At 42.6% G+C, this 22,519-nt stretch overlaps 1 protein-coding gene across 1 annotated transcript in view; it reads right to left on the bottom strand.

The window, feature by feature from the left end:
* The window catches only part of LOC145407841 (uncharacterized), a 205,923-nt gene extending 187,924 nt beyond the window's left edge, over positions 1-17,999 (bottom strand). Inside the window, exons 1-2 of the mRNA XM_080278699.1 lie at positions 17,854-17,999; positions 13,098-13,336 (exon numbers count right to left, since the gene is read on the bottom strand). Of these exons, the coding sequence (XP_080134825.1) occupies positions 13,098-13,336; positions 17,854-17,999 (385 nt within the window). The remainder of the gene's footprint in view (positions 1-13,097; positions 13,337-17,853) is intronic.
* Positions 18,000-22,519: the final 4,520 nt, after the last annotated feature.

Here is a 22,519-nt window from a genome sequence, read left to right as displayed (position 1 = left end):
CGACGTGAAGATGAACAAAGCCAAGCACAAAGCATGAATTAAACTGAAGAAGGAAAATGAACGGACGGGAATGAAGAGCGTGAACGTGTAGGAAGAAAGAAATAGAATGTAGAAAGGAACGTGAAAACGAAGGAACGACGTGAAAATGAAAGGGAGTGAAAAAAAAAAAAAAACGTGAAAATGAATCAACGCGGCGGAACAACGTGAAAATGAATGAAAACAGAGCAAGGGGTTAAAGTGAATGAAAATGGAGGAAATATGTGAAAATGAAAGTGCAGGAACAGCTTACAAATGAGAGAGAGTTGTGTTCAAGATACAAAAGTAATCGGTACCATACGAGGTCGATTCCACGGAAGGCTAGTAAGAGTAGGATCATTTGACCTTCAGCAAGACCCACCGCCATGTCATGAAAGCAACTCTGCTACAGTAAAACAATTACATCAGTCATAAGCAGATCTAGCTTGCATTCAATAAGGACGGTGAGTATTAACGACAAAGTGTTGACATGTGAAGGTGTGTCCCCATGTAGAAAGACTGCTGGGCATCAGGGAACGGACTGTTATGTCTATGCATGCATTCCGACATGTGAATAAACAAATGAGCAAAAAGAGTAATACGTAAGATAAGTGGATCAATACGATCGATGAGGATTAATTAATTGGATGAGCTAGGTGAATGAAGTAGAAGCATTAATCTCTCTCTCTCTCTCTCTCTCTCTCTTTCACACACACACACACACACACACACACATGGCCCTATTTCCATCTCATTTCCATAGACACTCACACGGAGAAATGGGAGAAGGAGGGGAAATACGTGGGCTTATAGGTCAATGCGGAGAGTAGGGTAATAAGTGAAGGGTAACAGAGGTAGGAAAATGGTATGGTGTTAAACACTGTTGGTAGGTACACGTAGGTAAGTAGGAAATAAGTGGAAATGTAGAATTCAGAAGGTAAGCAGATAGGTAGGAAATAAATGGAAATGCAGAGTTGGTAAGGTAAGTAGGTCGGTAGGTAGATAAGCAGAGAAAGAAGTGAGGTGGGTGAGTGATAAGTAAAGTAGATGAACAAAAATGGGTCAAATACTGTAGGCAGGTATGCAGGTGGATGGGAATACAGAGAATGAGTAGGTATGCAGGAAGGCAGGTAGGAAAGTAGTTGCGTAGACGTGTAAAGAAAGTAAGTGGGTAGGTAAAGGAAGTAGGTGAACGGTAGGGGCTAGATACCACTTGTACGTCGTTAGATGAAGAAAGACTGTGTGTATGAGCCAGGAAGAACTGGTAGGGCAGCAGTAAGTTTACAGGCAGATGATAAGCGAAATTGTGTGAAAGGATGATTCTGTTCAGAGTGGGCTGGTAAATACGTAGGCATACTGATAAATAATATGTTACGGAAGGAAAGGATACTGAAGCTTAGACTGGTGGGTTAGAGGAGGACAGGAAGTTACCGTAAGCAGATGAGCTGAACTATCAAAGAAGTCCCTTATATTGACGTTTAAAGCGGTAGGCCAACAGTGAGAAAGAAGTTGAGATAAATAAATATGTGAAGAGGTATGGAAGAATATTGACGTATAGAATGGTAAGCAGGTGGCGCGGGGACTAGCCAGGTAGAGAAGATGAAATGTTAACTATGGAGTAGAAGTGCCTTATAGAGGAATATTGACGTTTAGAGCGGCAGGCCAGATGTGGGTATGTAAGAAGATGAGGTACCGGGTAAGTAGGCTAAATATGTAAAGAGGTATGAAAGCATACTGACGTTTAGCCTATATTGGTTGTGGTGGGTAGGTAGGTCGGCAAGTGGGTGAGGTAAGATGCTATGTAAAGAGGTATGAAAGGCGGTGGTAGTCAAGTGGGAGAGTAGTTGGATGCTGATCAAAAGGACGCACGGTCAGCTCTAGGCTTGGGCAGGCAGCAGTTTGGGGATATGAATTTCGTCAAAACAGACTTTAAATAATTCTACATAAGACCCACCAACGTCGTCAGACAAGGATCCCCCGTTAACACAATCCCTCAAAACCTGAATAATATTGCCCTAGTATTATTTCAGTCTGGACGGCGGATATTAGCACCCAGGTGGTGATATGTGACAAGTGGCGATCGCTGGAAGCCTTCGCGCCTTGGGAACGAACTTTCTAACCTGCGGTAACTTGTGACATGTGACGATTGCTGTTACGCAAACAGGAAGCCTATTAACCAGAAAAAACAAAGTAAGGTAAATAAACAGGCTCCCTTACTCATTCAGTTTTTTTTTTTTTTTTAAGCAGATATGAGTCTAACGGTATCAACATTCTAACTAAAGGAGTAATCGCACTGGAGATAGATAGACAGATGGATAGAGATAGATAGAGAGACAAATATATAATAACCCACTGAACACGGAAACGTCAATTCCCTATTATCCGTGCCATCTGTTGATTTTATTCAGCTGAGGATAGAGCTTTTTGAAAAGGAGTTAACTTCGGATGTCTCTATAGTACTGAAGGGCTTCATGACAGCTCTATGTAACTCCTGCAGTTTGATCAGTCTGCCATGGACAAAATAAAATTGTCTGGTGGGAAAAAATCAATAAACTACGATATACGACATCGGGTTGGTTGAACTGTACCATGGCTGAGTAATGTGACCGTGCACTGGCTTTTATGCAACAGACGCAAAACAAACCGAAACAAAAAACAGAAATAGAAGACGAAAAGAAAAAACTCACCACTTAAAAAAAAAAAAAAAAAAAAAAAAAAAAAAAACATAAAGAATTGCAAATTACCCCAAACATTTTTTGTCCTCTTCAATATACGTTCGCCATAAAAAAGAAAAAAAAAGAAAAGAAAAAACAACAAAGCCCACTCACGCAAAAACTAGTGATCATTATGAAATAACTACCGGTATTTACAAAAACCACTTTCAAAAACTTCATTTTTGACCTTAAATATGCATTTAAAAAATAGCGAAAGTTGGGCGTTACGAAGGATGCACTAAATTTCTTGGACGGAACAGTACTGGGCGAGGTGACCTGGGGCGGGATGAGTAGGGATGAAAAGGGCGGCATGAATGGGACGGGACAGATTAGGCGGGGTGGGGCGAGGTACGGGATGGAGGTGGAGTGAGACGGAGCGGCATGTGAAAACAAGAGTTGGACGGGATGAGTATGGATGAATGGGGCGGGAAAGAGAAGGTCGGGAGCGGGGCAGAATGTGGAAGCGAAAAGCTGGGTGGGGTGAATATGAATGAACATAGCGGGGGAAAGAAGGTCGCGGCGGAGCAGTGTGTGGAGGAGAAGAGCAGTGCAGGGTGAATGTGGATGCAAGGGGAGGGGATGGGAGGGACGTGGCTGGAAGACACGGGGTAAGATTAGCTTGGGCGGGGCATGGAACGGATAGGTTGGGCGGGGTGAGGAAGGATGAATGGGACGGGGAATAGACGGACGTGGGTGGGAGACACGTCGTGGGGCGAAGAAAAAAGATGGATGCGGGCGGGAGATATGAGGCAGAATTGGATGGGGCAGGGCTGTGGCGGGGCTGGGACGGGATGAGCTGGGGCGTGACCGTGGTTAGGTGGGACAGGCCGGGATTTGGGAGAAACCTGAATGGAGGGGGACGGGTAGGTCTCGTCGGGATGGGTTAGCGGAGGATCAAAATGGGTCGAGATCGAGACGCATCGTGACAGAGCTGGAGCGCCTCGGAATGGGTCAGGATGGGTCAAGGCGGGCCAAAGTCGGACTGGGATGGGTCAGAGGCGGGTCAGGAAGGATCTGGATGGGTCGAGACAGGTTGGATGGGTCGGGACAGGCTGGATGAGTCAGGACGGGTCGGAATGGGTGGGAACAAGTCAGGAAGGGCCAGGGGAGGACGGGATGGGTCTAGCTAGACGGATCAGGGGCTAGTCAGAGTGGGTCTTCATGAATCGGAATGGGCCTTGAATAGGTTTAGATGCGTCACAGTGAGTCTGGAATGGGTTGGGATGGGTCAAGATGGGTTGGGACGGGTCAAGATGGGTCGGGATGGGTCAAGGATGGGTCGGGATGGGTCAAGGATGGGTCAGGAGCGGGTGAGGGCGGGTCAGGAGAGGAGCGGGGCGGGGCGAGGTGGGGCGGGGCAAGGGAGGCAGCCTAACCTAGGCGACCCACCACAATGCTGCAATCTCACACACACACACACACATACACACACACACACACATCAGAACGCACACACACCGTTCTACCTGCCCCTGGTCTCGTCCGCAGCACTACGCGAAGTCAAAGGGTAAACATCTGTTTCTTTGAATCCTCACCGTAGTCACAACACCGCGCAAACACACAGTAAACACGAGGTAAACAATGCCAAGGCGGGAGGAGAGGGGAACGTATCCTCTCTCCTCGCTGGCCATGAGGTAACTGAGAGCTCGTCTGCTGACTTTCCAGCCGATAAAACACCCTAGCCCCCCCAACAGACCCCCATCTCCCATGTGGAGCCTTCGTTTTCTGTGGGGGCTTCGGTTTTCTTTCTGGTTTTATTCCACGTCTGCTCCTATTGCTTAATTTTTCCCCTAGTAGTTTTGCATTTCCATCCTTTGTTGCTTTTCCTCTTATGGAGTTAAGAACAACCTATTTTTACTAGAGTGCAACAAACAATTTACACAGAAGTTAATTCATACATCAGAATACATTTATACTCTTTCATTTAAACTTGGTATAAAGTTGCAATCTCTCCATGTCGAATCCACCAACCCAAAGCATCACATCCCGTTATTTGTCTGTGGATACACATCAAACGCCTCGGATGCACACAGCATGCACCTCAGATACACCCGAGACGCACACCAACACACCACCAATACTGTTACACTAGGATTTTCCTAGTCCAGTGAGAGTCTTCTAAACAGGGAGGAACACCAAAGCAGGACTCGATACACCTTAAGAGTACAAAGTAAACACAGAAACTCCAGATGGCAAGACAAAAGATTTGTTGACAATAGGTTTCACATACAGTTCAATGTCCGAGATCGTCAAATCTATCTGGAGGAAATGGCCCATTGGGGCGAAGGGGAATTGGGGAGGGGGAAGTCTGGAGGGAGATGTCCCGGAGATGACACTTACACTCGCCGCCGGGGTATTCTCCGCAAAAGGAAGGGGGCTGGGGTTTAACTCTACGTCTGTACGGGTGTTGTGGTGTACTGAATTAGTGGTGATAAGACTAAGTGGGAAATAGGCTACGACCCTGCCTCCGGAAAAGTGGAGGCCCGACGTCTGGCTCTTTCTCCCTCTTAGTCTGGCGATAGGGTTGTGTGCCTTGTGCCCAGAGTGGGTCTAGCGGTGAAGGCAGAAAGGACCGGAGACAGTCGGGACAACAAGTTTATGTCACCACGTCTGGGATTCCTTTTCCTGGGGTAGGAGGGCACTCTCTACCTGTGTGTGTGTGTGTGTGTGTGTGTGTGTGTGTGTGTGTGTGTGTGTGTGTGTGTGTGTGTGTGTGTGTGTGTGTGGCTGGCTCCAGCTTCAGCGTCACACTGGGGAAGCCTGCCGGACTCCGGGGAGTTCATATTCTGGAACTCCTTCTGAGTTGCCAAGCCCCCTCTAGCAAGCTCGGGGATGCTGCATCTGGCAAGTACACGGGAACACAGGAACTCCTTCTGTGTTGCCAAGCCGCCTCTAGCAAGCTCAGGGGTGGCTCAGGGGTGCAACATCTAGCAAGCACAATCAAACACAAGAACTCCTTCTGCGTTGCAAAGCTGCCTCCAGCAAGCTCGGGGGTGCCGCATCTAGCAAGCACACTGGAACTCCTTCTGCGTGGCCAAGCTTCTTCTTGCAAGCTCGGGGATGTCACGTCTAGCAAGAACACTGGAACTCCTTCTGCGTGGCCAAGCGCCTCTAGCAAGCCCAGTTGTGCTACCTCTAGCAAGTACTAAGTTGACAAGCCCTCGTCGCTGCTGGTACTGGTGGCTCAATCTGCGATAAGGGTGGTGTTGCGGTTCCGGGCTAAAGGGACTTAAGGCCGCAGGGTGCGGCGGCTCCCTGTGTCCTTCTTGGGCGGACACTCGTACCTTCGTGACTCAGTTGTCGCTGCACACATTTTCTCCTGACCCTTTATTAGCTGAAACTGCGGTAGATCTTTTGACCCGTCGTGTTGGGGCCCCAGGTAGTTTAAATACAATACAATTTGATGTTATGTTCAAACTCATAAAACTAAGGGTACACCTTGATAGATTTCATCTTTCTAAAATGTGCAATGACTCACTGAGTGAGTGAATGACACAGTTAGGGGCACACAATAGATCTGGCCGTTCCTGTTGGTGCGGCAAAGAAAAAAAAATCATAATATTCCTCCCATTCCTTGGCTTTGTTCTTGTGGAAAGAAACAAGTAACATGAGAAGTTTCTACACTCCTCTTTCCTAGTCTTTCCTTACAAAAAAGAAGAAAAAAAAAAAAAGATAAAAATTTTCTCTCATAATCATGATTTTCTCCCCAGAAAAAACAAAAGGCAAGAGAAGATCCTGTACTCTCGCCCTTCCCATGAAAAATCAATCATAGTTACGGCAGGAAACAGAAAATAAGATTGTTTAAGAAAAATTCAGACCCTGAGAAGTACAGTTGCTGCGGGAATAATTTCAACCCAATCCATAAAGATAAATAATGAGACAGAGAGCAAGGAATTTCGAATGGCACGTGAGATACCGGACGTCAAACTATATTTCACCATAATAGCCTACTATGTACGAATATCATAAATGTCACTACCTCACACACACTCACCCCCTTAACCCCTCTCAATCACTCAATTGCACTCTTCATCCCTCTCATTCACTCACTCTCCTTTCCTTCATCCCTCTCAATCACTTCCTTCACACTTCTCTAACACCCACTCTCACTTCCATCACCCCTCTCATTCATTCACTCTTACCAAGTTCATCTCTCAATCACTCACTCTCACTCCATTAAGCCCTCTCATTCACTCACTCTCATTCCCTTCATCCCTCTCATTTACTCTCACTTGCTTCATCCCTCTCAATCACTCACTCTCACTCCCATCATCTCTCTCATTCCTTCACTCTTATTCACTCCATCTCTCAATCACTAACTCTCACTCTCATAATCCCTCTTATTCACTCACTCCCACTCCCTTCATCTCTCAATCATTCTCACTTTTAATCCCACTCATTCACTCACTCTCACTCCCTTCATTCCTCTCATTCACTCTCACTTTCACACTTACTCACTCATTCACTGAAATAAATGCTCCCACCTATATATACTGTAAATTACTGTAAGGTTGGATATACAGATTTGATCTGATTCCACACCAATAAATTACACATTATTTATAAAAGCGGTTTTACCTCTATGAAAACCTATCATGATGATGAATGAATGAATAAAAAACTGTCAGTTACATCTACCATTCAAGGCCACTGGTAAAAAGAGATAAATAGATATATAAATAATATTATAAACAACAACAGCAATAACAAAAACAATAATATCATCATCATCAAAATATCAATACTGTGCTACTACTACTACTACTACTGCTCTTATAATCTAGTCCACAACAGGTAATATGGTGTGTGTGTGTGTGTGTGTGTGTGTGTGTGTGTGTGTGTGTGTGTGTGTGTGTGTGTGTGTGTGTGTGTGTGTGTGAGAGAGAGGGAGAGAATATAAACAGATCTAGAGAGGGCTACTGTGTGATTAGACAGAAGAGATACAACAACTGGACAGACAGATTATTAGAAACACTGTGGCAGACTTCGTAAGACCCTACTGAAGGTGAGCAAAACCGTCAAAAAAGTGGCATAATATTTAACATTCTCCTGTGATTCACTCAAGTGCATAACATCGTTTGGTATTCGCTGGATTTTTTTTTATTTTTTTCACATTTTCTGGTTCGTAAGACTCAAATGACTGAATATGATCATTGGCATTAGATGGTACAGAATGCTAGAGTTGTCTCTCTCACGAGAGGTTTAATGGTCATCTCTATCTATCTATCTATAGCCTGATGCCTTCATCCTGTATAGGGTGGCTATAAACAAATTGCCTCCATGTCACCCTGTCCCCTGCCATTACACTGTCCTCCCCCCAACTCACACCCTCCTCTCTCACCTTTTTAATGGTAAAAGGATTACTTAACGCTCTCAGGCTCCTGACTTAGGCTCATACAGATAAACTGCCTGGCATCTGATGGAACAGATTGCTAGAGTTGATGTTAATGACTTTTTTTGTGTGAAACACTGAAACTTGTGACTTAAAAATGAAGACTGGCAAGGATGCTGCCCCTAGAGGAAAGCATGGTTCCACTAAGAGTGTCAAGGGCAAGCCTAAAAGGCTAACATTTTCTTTTTTTCGTCTTTTCGTTATATGGTCACAGGCCTCCACCCTATCGCCGCTGAAATCATTTTATGATGATCCCATTATACGATATATCATTAAACAACAGGTTTTCATTTCACAAAATTTCATCACACAGTGAGGTGTAACTACTGTATGTGTGCTGGAGCTCCCTGGGAGACCAGCAGCTTACAACTACTCCTCCTGCAGAACAAATCTCAATAATAACCAGTAATAATCTTCCTTCTACACAAGACGTACATATTCCAATAACCTGTAGAGCTCATCCCATCATACGTACTGATGGGCAAGCCTTGGAGACTGCACTCTTTTCAAATATATAAGCTAAATTCAAATTTCCTCATATAATTCAGTTGTCCCTTTGACAATCCACTAGATTAAAACAGCTTTGATCATCAGGTACTAGATGTGCCACAGCATAAGGAAACCCACCCGCTGGTCTAAATTGTCAGATACAGTAGATGCCATGATTTAACAAACTAACTCAGCCAACCCCTATTCTGTTTTCTCAAATTATCCGCTGTTGAATTCCGCAACCAAGGTTCAACATCAGGGAAATTTTCCAGTATTTTGAGGAACTTTCTGCTCAATCCTTGAAGCCAATGGTCAGGCTGAGTTCCTGTCAATGTGCACCCAAATCTTGCAAACTATGCTAACTCTCAATGCTACATACAGCAGTCTGAACCCATAATTAATATCCACACTTAAATACATTACTGTGTGCAGTACTTACTTAGTAATAAAATATGCACACATAAAGAATAAGGTGAGGATAATGGTGTACCAAAAACAGTACACTAGTTCTTGTATTGTAAATAGGGATAGCAAAATACAGTAAGGCTTAACTTCGAAAATAGGGGGTTCTGCACTTGTTGCAGAAATATGCCAGGCACAGATAGCCATACTGGCCCCCCAAAACCTTTGTCAGGCCTGGGGGTGGTTTAGTCATTGTCAGAGTCATCCTCCATCAGCACCAGAGGTGGTACTGGGGTGACAGTGGTCATACACTTGGGTTTTCTTTACTCCATACTCCTTCATCACCACCCTTGGGCTTACTCCGCACTCCATCTTCTCAATTATTTCCAAATTCTGGATAAGAGAAGGCCTCATCTTCTCCTTTGTTTCCTGAACCTTAGGCATGGTGCACAAAAGCATTGGTTCACTGAAGCAAAACACAAATAAGACCGCAAAACCAATGCAAAGCCACACACACGCTAAGTTACTGCTAACAGTAGGGTGATCACGTGAATACTGTATTGAAAGGACTGCGCGATGTCACCGAGTCCCCCCATTGCCACTACCCAGACAGGTTGGCGGGGGGGTGTGGCAACACTGCACACCGCCGGCCAGGGGAATGGTCTGCTATAGGCTCGATGATGTGCTCGATTTACTGAACTTTTTAAGGAAATTCGATAGCTTTTGGAATGGAATTTCCTTTATGGAATTATACTTAAATTTATGGAAATTTTCCATTAAATGGGGAAGAAAAACAATGGAAAAAAAATTCTCCTGCCATCTTGGTCTTCTGCTAAATCTGCGTACTGTAAGTCGAGCATCTACTGTACATTATTAATTTTTATGAAGTATATTTTCATACTATAAGCTGTTTTAGAACCACATAGTATTTCATTTTTCTTCTCAGGATGACTGTTTTTATATTACAGAGTCTGCAAAGGAGTCTGAGGCATGCCTACTCTCACCACGGTCGTCCAACTCTGACATCACAGTGTTCAGAGTTGCTGCAATCACCAAATGTCCCACATCAGAGGCAATGAAATCAACCTCCCCAGTTCCACCATCAGCAGACCAAGACTCTCCTTCATCTCCCTGAACACTGCCTAGTCCTAACCCAGGGTCAGAGACCCCTCCATCTATCTCCAAACTGGCTACCCCTTTCCCTCGTCCAAGTGGTGAGAGTGGAAGGAATCTGGAGAAGTGATTGGTGATTAACACCAACAACTGGCCTCAAGCCTTGGACAATCAATATTGAACTGGTAAGTGCTCTGATGTTATTTTATAATATCACAAAATCGTGTTGTATTACTTCTGTGGAAGTATTGTGGTGCTTTAGATGGTAAGGTATTATATCTAGGTTGGATTTGGATTTGGGTAAGGGAAAATCAAGTGGTAGGTGGGGGCACTCACCATCCACTCACTCGATGTAATGCTGCTCTCGGGTGACTGCCCTCTCCTCTTTTCTTCCTTCTTTCTTTCCTTCCTCTTCTGTCTATCTTTCCTTCACTCTTTTCTCTTCCTTCTGTCTACATGTGGCTCTACACTGAGTGACAAGCCAAATGGTTTCCTGTACACCAGGAAACCATTTACTAGGCTGAGAGGTAACCATATACCCAAATTATGGCACCTGGTGGTTTAATGGGTAATAAAGGTGCTCCAGTCAGATTGAGCCTGTGCAGGTTTATATCCAAGGGATGGTTGGGGTCTATTGCTCATATAATGCCACTCAGGGATGATTGAGGCTGGTCACTCTCATTTTAAGTGCCAGGACCAACTTGCCTTGCCTTGGGCTCCTACAGTCCTCATGGGGCAACACAGGATTAGATGATGGATGGATTGATGGACGGATAAACTCTGTTTCATACAACCACAAGGAACAACTGACCCTTTTTATCAATGAAGTTAACAATTTAGTACTCAACAGAAAATACTGATAGAGATGATAATGGATGTGTTTGGCATCCTTGAATGGCATGCCAGGGGGAGGGAGATTAGGACTGTAAATGAAGAGCTGAGAGGAAGGATAGGACTTGAAGGCATTAGTGTTGTGATGAGAGGGAGTAGATTAAGAGGGCTTGGACACGTGGAGAGGATCGAGAATGACAAATTGGTGCTGAGTGTGAGAGGTGTGAATGCTGTGGGTAGAGTTGCCAGAGGCAAACCAAAACAAAACCTGGGACGAGGTCATATAATGTGACCTTAGGAATATGGGACTGAATACAGAGGCTGCTAGAGATTGAACAGCATGGAAAGCGCTGCCATTAGGTGACCATGGCCAATGTAAACATGTTTGATGGAACCTTTATAAATGAATGAATGAACAATATACTGTGTTGTTGAGTGAAGACGAAGGGGAGCTGCAAGGCTTGGTGGATGAGTTTGGGAGAGTGTGTAAGAAACGGAATCTAAAGGTGAATGAAGGGAAGAGTAAAGTGATGGTCTTTGAGAGAGGTGAAGTCAGTGAATGTACAGAGAGGTTGGATGGTGAGGAATTGGAAAGTGTGAGTACGTTTAAGTTCTTGGGTAGTGTGATGAGTAAGGATGGAGGTTTGGAGGGTGAAGTGCTTGAAAGGGTACAGCAGGGAAGAAAGGTTGCTGGTTCTTTGAAAGCAGTGATAAGAAACAGAAGTGAGCATGGAAGTGAAAAAGTTACTACATGACAGTACTGTGATACCAACTCTAACGTATGGAAGTGAAGCTTGGACGTTGTTGGAAGGACACAAGTCAAGAGTGAGAGCAGTGGAAATGAGTTATTCAAGAGGAGCCTGTGGAGTCACATGGAGGGACAGGCTGACGAATGAGGATATAAAGGAGCTTTGTGGTGTGGATGTGGATGTGACAGGAAGCATTATGAGGAACACATTGAGGTGGTTTGGCCATGTGGAGAGGATGGAGGGTGAAAAACTGACGAAGAGAGTGTATGTGAGTGAGGTGGAGGGGGGAAGAGGGAGGGGGAGGCCAAGGATAAGATGGAGGGATGGGGTGGAGAGGTATATGAGAGAGGGGGGTGTGAGTTGGGAGCAGGGCAGTGAAATAGCGGGGGACAGGGCGACTTGGAGGCGATTTGTTTGTGGCCACCCCAAACGGGATTGAGGTGTCTGACAATAAATAGATAGATAGATAGATCTTTAATTTTGCCATTTTGACCACTATCGTGCCATTAAATCACAGGCTAAAAATACGGGATGGTGAATTTTTTACCATTTTGCTAATGAACAAAATTCACTATATAATATACATGAAACACTGAATTGAAGTACAGAGAGTCTTCATTATAAAACATTCTTTTTTGCCACTAAGTCCTACGTATGTTACACAAAAATTATGCATTAAACGTCCACTATTACCCATACACCTGATTCGCTGGTTCACCACAATGTACAATATCAGTTATAGGGACATTATATTAATTTTGAAATTATCACTGTCTTATAATTAAGTCCTTACTGAAATTTCATAACAGAACAATGCAGCTGAGAACTTACCAAGGCTTAGTTTCAAATGATGTGAAAAATGCACAAGAGGAACACTTCTTACCTGTAAAAGAAGAATTTCATCAGTTACTAGCCATTTAATATTTTTTTTTGCCTCATAATGCTGTGTTGCTCCTAGCACTCTGGTTAACCTCTTCAACTCATAGAAAAAACTACCAGACGGGTTAACTCTTGATTCCTCTAGATCATTCTATCCTCCTTCTTCACTTCCCAAGTCTCACTACCATACAGCATTATACTCCAAACACATGCTGCATAAAGTGACCCCTTAGCACAGAGGTAGAGCCCTCTTGATGTCAAGACAGGCAATTATTCCCTGAATTTCTTCCAACCAATCTTTACCACAACCACACACACACACACACACACTCTAAACAAATTCCAAATCATTAAATGATGTAGTTAGCAATTTGTCCAATTGCAGACTGCCTGACAGCATTGTCATAACAGCTGGCAATTTAGTCCAAGTTAGAGGGGACAGAATATAATATACACAACTGTGGACATTTACATTAAATGAAGATACTGGTAAGGAGGTGAAATGTGTCTCACCTGATGCAATAAACTGTTGTGTAGCATCCAGCCTGGCTTGGAGATGCAGTGCCAGCCATGTGAGGATGGAGAGTCCAGTGAGTGCCAGCAGCAGTAATGCAGATCTCAGTGCTTCCCCTGGGGTGGCCAATACTACCCCCCTCCACCCCTGACCCCCACCTGCCCCACAACACCCACAGTACCGTCCACTCTCCTCCTCCACACTGCTTGGTGACACACGCAAAAGGTCACGCTCTCGTCTGGAAGTACAGTAAAAAAAAAAATAAAATAAAAAATAAAAAGAAAAAAGAAAACAGTATAATATTTATATAAAGCTTTCCATAACATGGACACTACTATAACAAGAAATTACAGAGAAAATGGCAGTCCCACTGCAGTTGTGCAACATCACTTACCAAGCTGTCAGCATAAAGAAGCACCCCACCCTACAAAGCTTAAGATGAAGCTTTTCCAAAACCATCGGCAGTTATAGGAAACCTACCGATATATAATTAAAAAGAAAAAAAAAAAAAACTTGAGTACAGTTCTTCCTACATGCATGAGCCATATGAGTAATAAGTAACCAAAAGCACTACAGAATAAGAAAGGTGAAATTTTTACTCCTAATACTTTTCTCTCGCCTACTGATCCCTCAGTGGCTCAGTGTAAACCCTACCCCGTTAAACTAACTGCGAAATATTACAGATGAATGACCAAATAAGATCTCAATAATTATCACCTTCCAGAAAACTTCCAGGCATGGGATAACTGTCACTAAACGGTCCCCAAGCTACTTTGTCCCCACAGGACTTGCACACTCAGTTAAACCTCTTCCTCTTCTTTCTCTCACCAAGAACCAGTGCCATTTCATTCCCTTCTACATGGCATTAGGTCTTCCATTCCAATGTTACCTTCTACTTAACATTCAAAGATTCTTATCAGCACCCTATCCACATGCACTCTGAATGTCCATACCACATCAACATGAACTATTTCCCTCTACCAAATGTACCTTACAACTCATTATAATTGTGTGTGATACATCACAAAAAAGAAGTAATGAAAGATGATGAGTGTGGATGTTGAAGAACCAGAATGTTAATGATGCATTCCCTGTTAAAATGTTGAAAATGTGAGAGAATACAAAGAACAGTGTTGGTGTAAGGACCACTGGAACACATTAATACATGGCATCCTGAAAGAAATGGGCAAAGTCTATGACTGGACAAGGGGACCTCTTAGATATAATACATCACAGCAGTGAAATGCCACTGGAGATGAAGCAGTAAAAGAGAACAATTGATTGTTCAGGATTTGGCAAAGGGGCAGAAGTAAGAAGCAGTATCTGGCTGCTTTGTGCAGAACCAAAAAGGGAACTACAGTAGCATGATGCTGTACAGCAGTGAAATATAGGAGGTAAAAGATGATGTTCAAAGAATTACAAATAATGAATGAATAATGGTGAGGCAAATGAGTAATGCCACACACAGGGACAGAAGAATCTGTGCAAATTATGGAACACTTAGGCATTAAGAGTGTTCATGAAGTGATGCACACGGGTTGGCTAAAGTGGTCTGGATATGTGGAAAGTATGTATGTATGAGAGCAACTGTGCAAAGCACTGTACACTACTGAATGCAGAAAGGACAGCCCCGGCTGGAAGGTCAAGGAAAACATAAAATAACATTTTGAAAAGTGATCTCATGGTTAGGGGACCTGACTGCTATGCTTTCTCACTCTATCACACAAAAGACAACCATTAGCCAATGCCAATTAACAACCATTATCCATGCTTGATTATGTTTGCAATATTTATTATAAGGCATAATCAAACTGTGGAATTTTTAATACTGCATGGGAACTACTGTATTTTAGTGACTGAAACTGACACAGATGTGTAAGAAACCAAAAATAATAGGAAAGTTGCAAAAGGTAACAAAAAGTGTTATACAGTAATGAACAATCAACATGTGTGGAATAATAAGAATGAATAAGCTGTCATAGTTTCAGTCAGGGAATTAAAAAAAAAAAAAAAAAAAAAAAAGATGGAAGAAGTGGAATTCGATATAATAGGAAGTGACGTGTGAGTTAAAAAATTTTAACTGCTAGCTATGCATTGTGTAGATAACATAAGTAAATAGAGTGTACTCATATGTGCTGTGTGCTGAGGGACTGTAGCATAAAAGGACTGTGCACACAGGAAAACTGACAAGGTACCGGTATGTGGTGCCATAATGCTGTACGCAAGTACAAGGTTCAGGATGGATGGCAAGAATAAAGCAATAGCAGATGAAGAACACACATTGTGGCAACACAGAAAAGCCACTCGCCTTGTTTAAGCTGAATATTGCAGCCACAATGTGATGCAGATTCTCCTTTTTACACTAGTCTCCTTGCCAACCTGTCATTAAGCCAGAGGTAGAGTATAGCTTGCTCTCTCTCTAGTATGGTATGTATTAAGAACCAGTCTTACAATATATATGCTACAATAAGACAGAAAATAAGTAAGAGTAACAGATGAATAATTACAATACTGTATACAAGTACACATAGTCAGCCAGCATAACCAGGAAGCTGATTCAGTATATCTGGATCTCATCATTAATATCCTACCCTTATTTACCTTTACTTGAGGCCAATATGAGATGTGAGGGATCCAGAAACTTGAAGACAAAAGAGAAGCACTAAAGTTAGAGAATTATCAACAGAGACCCCAGTAAAATGAGCTACAGTACACCTTTTGTTCCTTTCCTCCTTATCCTAATTCCGCATGTTATCTTCTCGTCCATCTTATCAGATCTCTACCGAAAACCACAATCTTTCTCACACCTACTTTTCATTTGTACTTCTGTTTCATTATCCTTCTGCTGCTCTACTTTAACAATTGTATTGCCTTGATTTGGCCTATCTCTTCACATTCACATTTCTAGTACTGTAACTTTTTGTTAAACATCATTTTGTACATCATGGTCCATCAACTCCAGTTTGCTACTCTTCCATCCAGTTATATATATATATATATATATACTCTTCCCTTTAATCAGTCCACTACCATACCGTACAATAATTTCCAACACAAGAAGGATCTCAAATAGTGAAAGAATAAATGAAGGCTACACTGAAACCCCCCAGCTGAAAAAGTCTCTCCTAAGCAGAATAAAACTGTCCTTAATCAGCACAATTAAGCTCGAGAGATAGCTACATCATCGGATTGAAGGGGTAAAAATCTCTGTGTCATACTCATCTTTTCTTACATCAACACATACCGGTACATAATCAAACGGTTCCACTACAGCAGTGATTCATTTTATTAATTTCTCAGTCTTAATGTCTGTGCTTCTGGATGCCCTCACACTAATAAAAGGTGCCTGTTATTTATTAAAAAGCCCAGGAGTGACAGCCTCATACAGGTTCAATTACTTTGAGGTGACCAGGGGTATTCTGATCCTGTTGTGCATCAACAGATGAAGAATGCCCATCTATTCTTAAAGATACTGGGCTATGGTAATCTAGTCTCCGCCTTCTAAACGTTTACGAGTCATTTTCTGGGATTGGTTGTTGCTACTGTGCCATTAAAAAAGCAGTCTTCCAGCAATAAAACACACAGTAATTACGAAGAATGAACAGACGTGAAACATCCCAATTACAGAATGATGCAGAAACTATCTGGAAGCCTGCAGCATAGTGCTTATTGTTCCCACCAACTTGAGTTACAGTACTGCACTACGCATGGCAAACGTACATAAATTTTGAAAACTACTATACACAAGCTCTCCAAACATGTAAAAACCAATCTAACCTAAATCAACCTGACCTACTCAACTACCAGTAAATTAAAATATACATCTAGAGTGTTTAGTAGTATATAATTATACATGAGGGTTTATCTTCATGGCAAAAGAGGCACAGCAGGTATGACCATAAAGCAGAAATTTAATCACATCAAAAAGGAGAATATGATACTGAATTCAATGACAGGAGTAGATTAGCCTATCTTTTGGCAAAACTATGAAGGTAGACAGTCGCTACTGTATGCACTAAAATTAAATTAATGAACAGTATCACATAAAACAGTAATAGCCAATCCCTTTTTGCCCCACTCAGAGCACTGAGGCCTGATGGTAGGCAAGTAGAGTCCATTAACGGTAGGAGACTGACCAATGCCCCTGGTACTGTACAACAGTCTGACTCTTACCTTATTTATAAATTTAATTTGGCTCAGAATTTCAATTTTCATTGATTTTTTTAATATTAACCTGTAAAATACATATTTACTTGGCCAACCCTCCATTTTTCCTGATCATTAAAGCCCTCCCAATTTTGTGCAAATGTTAATGTTGTCACTGTGTTGGAAAGTTCAGACCTTAAAACCATGTCATTTGAGAAGGAATGATCAAATCCGAACTAACTACACCAAAAGCCATTGAAAAATGAAACACTGGTTTCTTCACCAAAATGCATTGGGAATTTAATATAATTAACCATAAAATGAAAATAAATTTGTCTGCACCACCTATGTCCGATTGTTAATTTACCACACTTTTATAATAATGTTTTTGTACATAAGTTAATACTGAGAGATCTGGATGGTCAAAATTATTATTTTTTTTATTTTTTTTTTATTTATTTATTTTTTTTTTTGCCTAGTTAACCTTGCTTATTAGATGATCTAACCTAACTAAGTTAATTAGCCTAGATGAAGGGCGTGGTTGTCCCAAACTCCAATAACACCTAACAGCGTCATATTGTACATGAAAATAAACTGCCACTGCCTTACCTCTTTAGCCTTTTCTTCCTCTGGGGTGGGGGATTGTCTGGCATGGGGGCGAAGTGTATGACTTCATGATCAGATTCCGACCCCGACAAGTCCAGTAATTTGTACGAATCCATACTATTGTTGTTTAAATAAGACCCTGAGATCATTTTGAACACTTGACACACTGAAAAGCGCCACGTTACATTTCAAGAGGTTTGATTACGCTATCAGAGTCCACCTGACAGAATACATGCTGTTAAAGTTCCCAATAGATGGCGTTAGCGCGATGTAAACAAAAGGGTCTTTAACTTTTTAAAGAGAGGGAGTGTTTTAATTCACCAAAACAAAAACACGTGTTTAAATGTATGCCCATGCTGCCTTAAAACTTACCCGTGGTATATGTACACTTTAAGGCAAAAAAGACGACAGTGATTCTGTGACCCCTGTTAAAGCTGGCGGGCTGTGAGCACTGTTATGGGACAACAAAAACAAGACAATTCGCCATCTGGACGATTCCCCGTCGTTTATTTACTACCTGTCTGTCCATCTATTGCCAGACGCCTCAATCTCGAAAGGGGTGGCATAAAACAAATCGCCTCCATGTCGCCCTGTCCCGCACCATTTCACAGCCCTCCCCCAGCTCGCAACTCGCTTTCTCGTATTCCTCTCCTCACCATCTCATCCTCGGCCTCCCCCTCCCTTCCCCCCTCTCCACCTCACATACTCTCCTCGTTAGTCTCTCTCTCCATCCTCTCCACATGTCCAAAGCAGCCCAGTGTATTTTTCATACTTTCCATCACATCCACATCCACACCACAACGCCCCTTCACTTCCTAATTTGTCAGACTCTCTCCATGTAACTCCACATGCTCTTCTCAAATAACTCATTTCCACTGCTCTCACTCTTGACTTGTGTCCTTCCAACAAGGTCCAAACTTCACTTTCATGCGTTAGAATTGGTATGCAATACTATCATGCAGCGACTAATTTACTTCCATGCTCACCTCCCTATTTCTTATCACTGCTTTAAAAAAAAAAAAAAAAAAAATTCTTCCCTGTTTCAAGCACCTCATCCTCCAGACTTCCATCCTTACTCATCACACTACCCAAGTACATAGATGCACTCACATTTTCCATTTCCTCCTCATCCAACCTCACTGCATTCAGTGCCTTAATTTCTCTCAAAGACCATAGCTTTACTCTTCCTTACATTCACCTTTAGATTCTACTTCTTACACACTCTCCCAAACTGACTCACCAAGCCTTGTAGTTACCCTTCGTCTTCATTTCAGTACCATCTCCAAACAACAATACATGAAGTTTCCAAACGCTGCCCTGTCATTACGGCCGCTTCCGCATCCACTTCTGTACCTTTTATCTCTTTCATAACCCCATCCATATACAGATTGACCATGGGGACATGACACATATCCCTGTTTCAATCTAACATCGAGATTTAAAAAATTCACTCAGTTCACTATCCACACGCACTGTAGCCTTAGCACCCTCATAGCCTACATGCTCTTCACGGCATTGAGCAACTTTCCCTTTACTCCATATATTCTTAGTATTCTTCATATTCCTTGTCAGTCCACTCTGTCATAAGCTTTCTCCAAATCCACGAAGGACACATATAACTTATTTCCCATCTCTAGAAACTTTTCCACTAAAGACCTAAGGATGAATATCTGATCTACACTACCTCTTCCCTTCCTAATCCTATCATATACTTTGCCTACTACACAAGAAGACCAATGCCCCTATGATAACCACATTTATTATCGCCCTCTTTTACTAAGGCAGAGCGATAATGTTTTTGCCCGTTATCGCCCGCCTTTACCAAGGCGGAACAATAATGTTTTTTCCCACCCCTGTGTGTGTGTGTGTGTGTGTGTGTGTGTGTGTGTGTGTGTGTGTGTGTGTGTGTGTGCTCCCATTATCTCATGAATGGCTTGAGCTATCAACATGAAACCTTCAAGGTATCAAGAAATGGCCAAAATCTTGGCCGAGTTCGAAAATCGGGACTCAGGGTCAAGGTCACATGGCTGAAGCTGCCCGTTCCCTGCAGTCCACATCTTCCTTTTGTGGGATAGGGAAGGATTTGAGGGACGTTTGTATAACCAGGCAGCTCCACCGCCCGGTTATATCAATACCACCACGTGAAGGTGTTCCTCTCGAGCATCAAAGACATTAATCATTATTAGGGATCGTTCTCAACCACATCTCTCTCTCTCTCTTTCTCTCTTGAGAATCGATACATCCTTCATTATCCCCTTCACGGAGCACACGCAGAGTATATTATTCCTTCAAGGAGTACACAGGGAGTACACTATCCCCTCAAGGAGTAAACAGGGAGTACATTACCCCCTTCAAGGAGGATACAGGGAGTCCATTACCACCTTCAACGAGCACACAGGAGTACATTATCCCTTCAAGAAGTACACAGGAGTACATTACTCCCTTCAAGGAGTATACAGAGAGTCCATTATCCCCTTCAAAGAGCACACAGGTAGTACATTACGCTCTTCAAGGAGTACACAAGAAGTACATTGACCCCTTCAAGGAGTACAGAGGGAGTACATTACCCCCTTCAAGTAGTACACAGGGAGTACATTACCCCTTCAAGGAGTACACAGGAGTACATTACCCCTTCGGGGAGTATACAGGTAGTACATTACCCCTTCAAGGAGTACACAAGAGTACATTACCCCTTCAAGGAGTACATAGAGTACATTACTCCTTCAAGGAGTACACAAGAAGTACATTACCCTCTTCAAGGGGTACACAGGGAGTAGTTTACATCCTTCAAGGAGCATGCTGGGAGTACATTACCCTTTCAAGGAATATACAAAGAGTACATTACTCCTGTAAGGAGCACACAGGAGTACATTACCCCTTCAAGGGGTACAGACAGAGCTCCGTACTCTCCTGGGGTTAGGAAGCTTCATCAGCGATATATTTGTGGATATGGCTAGTTAATATCCTTTTGTATGATATTTATGGAGTATATGGCCATGTTTGAAGGATTTATGTAACACAGAAGAGGACAATAGGGTGTAATAAGCAAAATAAATAGCTAAGGAAGAGGTATTAGGAAGCCTGAGTCCAGCATTCACGCCCTACGATACGTCTAAGACCGAACTGACCCTCCACTGTGACCTTGACTTTCAATTGGTTATTCTCATTTTTTTTTTCTTGCCTGATCCTCAACAGCTCCACTATTTCGTTCATATTTCGAAAGTGTTCAAGCTGACTTTGACCTGTTATCTTGACCTTTCGCTGAATGTTCTAAAAAATACTGATAATAATAATAATGAAAATAATAATAATAATAATAATAACAAGACAGGAAGAAATCAGTAGGATAGAAGTTGTGGAAGCAATGAAGAAAGTCAAATTGGGAAAGCCCTAGGAACTGATGGAGCGTTTGGTGAAATGCTGAAGCATGTAGAAGAGATAGTAGTAGAATGGATGTGGAAGATGCGCAGATTGGCCTGGGAGGAAAGTAGAATACCGGAGGACTGGAAGTCAGGTATAATTATTCCCTTGTACAAAGGAAAAGGGGAAAAAGAAGTGTGTGATAATCATAGGGGCATTTGTCTTCTTAGTGTAATAGGAAAAGTGTATGGTAGGATACTTATTGACAGAGTTAGGGAAAGAACAGAGGAATTAATTGGAGAAAAACAGGGAGGCATTAGGAAAGGAAGAGGTTGTGTAGATCAGATATTAATTCTTAGATCTTTAGTGGAAAAGTTTCTAGAGAAGGGAAAGAAGTTGTATGCGGCCTTCATGGATTTGGAGAAAGCATATGACAAGGTGGATAGACAAGGATTGTGGAAAGTACTAAGAATATATGGAGTAGATAGGAAGTCGCTGAATGCTGTGAAGAGTATGTATGACGGTGCTAAGGCTGCAGTGCGTGTGGATGGTGAACTGAGTGAATTTTTCTCTTTGAAGGTTGTGTTGAAACAGGGATGTGTCATGTCTCCATGGTTGTTCAATCTGTATATGGATGGGGTAATAAAAGAGGTACAAGGTAGGGCAGTGGATGTTGGAGTGGCCCTAGTGAGAGGGGGAAGTGTTTGGAAACTCCCTGTACTGTTGTTTGCAGATGATATTGTGTTGTTAAGTGAAGACTAAGGGGAGCTACAAGGCTTGGTGGATGAGTTTGGGGGAGTGTGTAAGAAACGGAATCTAAAGATGAATGTAGGGAAGAGTAAAGTGATGGTCTTTGAGAGAGGTGAAGTCAGTGAATGTACAGTGAGGTTGGATGGTGAGGAAATGGAAAATGTGAGTACGTTTAAGTACTTGGGGAGTGTGATGAGTTAGGATGGAAATTTGAAGGGTGAAGTGCTTGAAAGGGTACAACAAGGAAGAAAGGTTGCTGGTTCCTTGAAAGGAGTGATAAGAAACAGGGAAGTGAACATGGAAATGAAAAAGTTACTACATGACAGTACTGTGATACCAATTCTAATATATGGAAGTGAAGCTTGGACGTTGCTGGAAGGACACAAGTCAAGAGTGAGAGCAGTGGAAATGAGTTATTTAAGAGGAGCCTGTGGAGTCACATGGAGAGACGGGCTGACAAATGAGCGTTGTGGTGTGGATGTGGATGTGATAGGAAGCGTTAGGAGGAACACACTGAGGTGGTTTGGCCATGTGGAGAAGATGGAATGTGAGACACTGA

This window comes from Coenobita brevimanus, chromosome 74 (genome assembly GCF_032717465.1).
Source record: "Coenobita brevimanus isolate Jiangsu-jjx chromosome 74, ASM3271746v2, whole genome shotgun sequence".
Lineage (NCBI taxonomy): Eukaryota > Metazoa > Arthropoda > Malacostraca > Decapoda > Coenobitidae > Coenobita > Coenobita brevimanus.
This window is presented reverse-complemented; position numbering and strand designations above follow the sequence as displayed.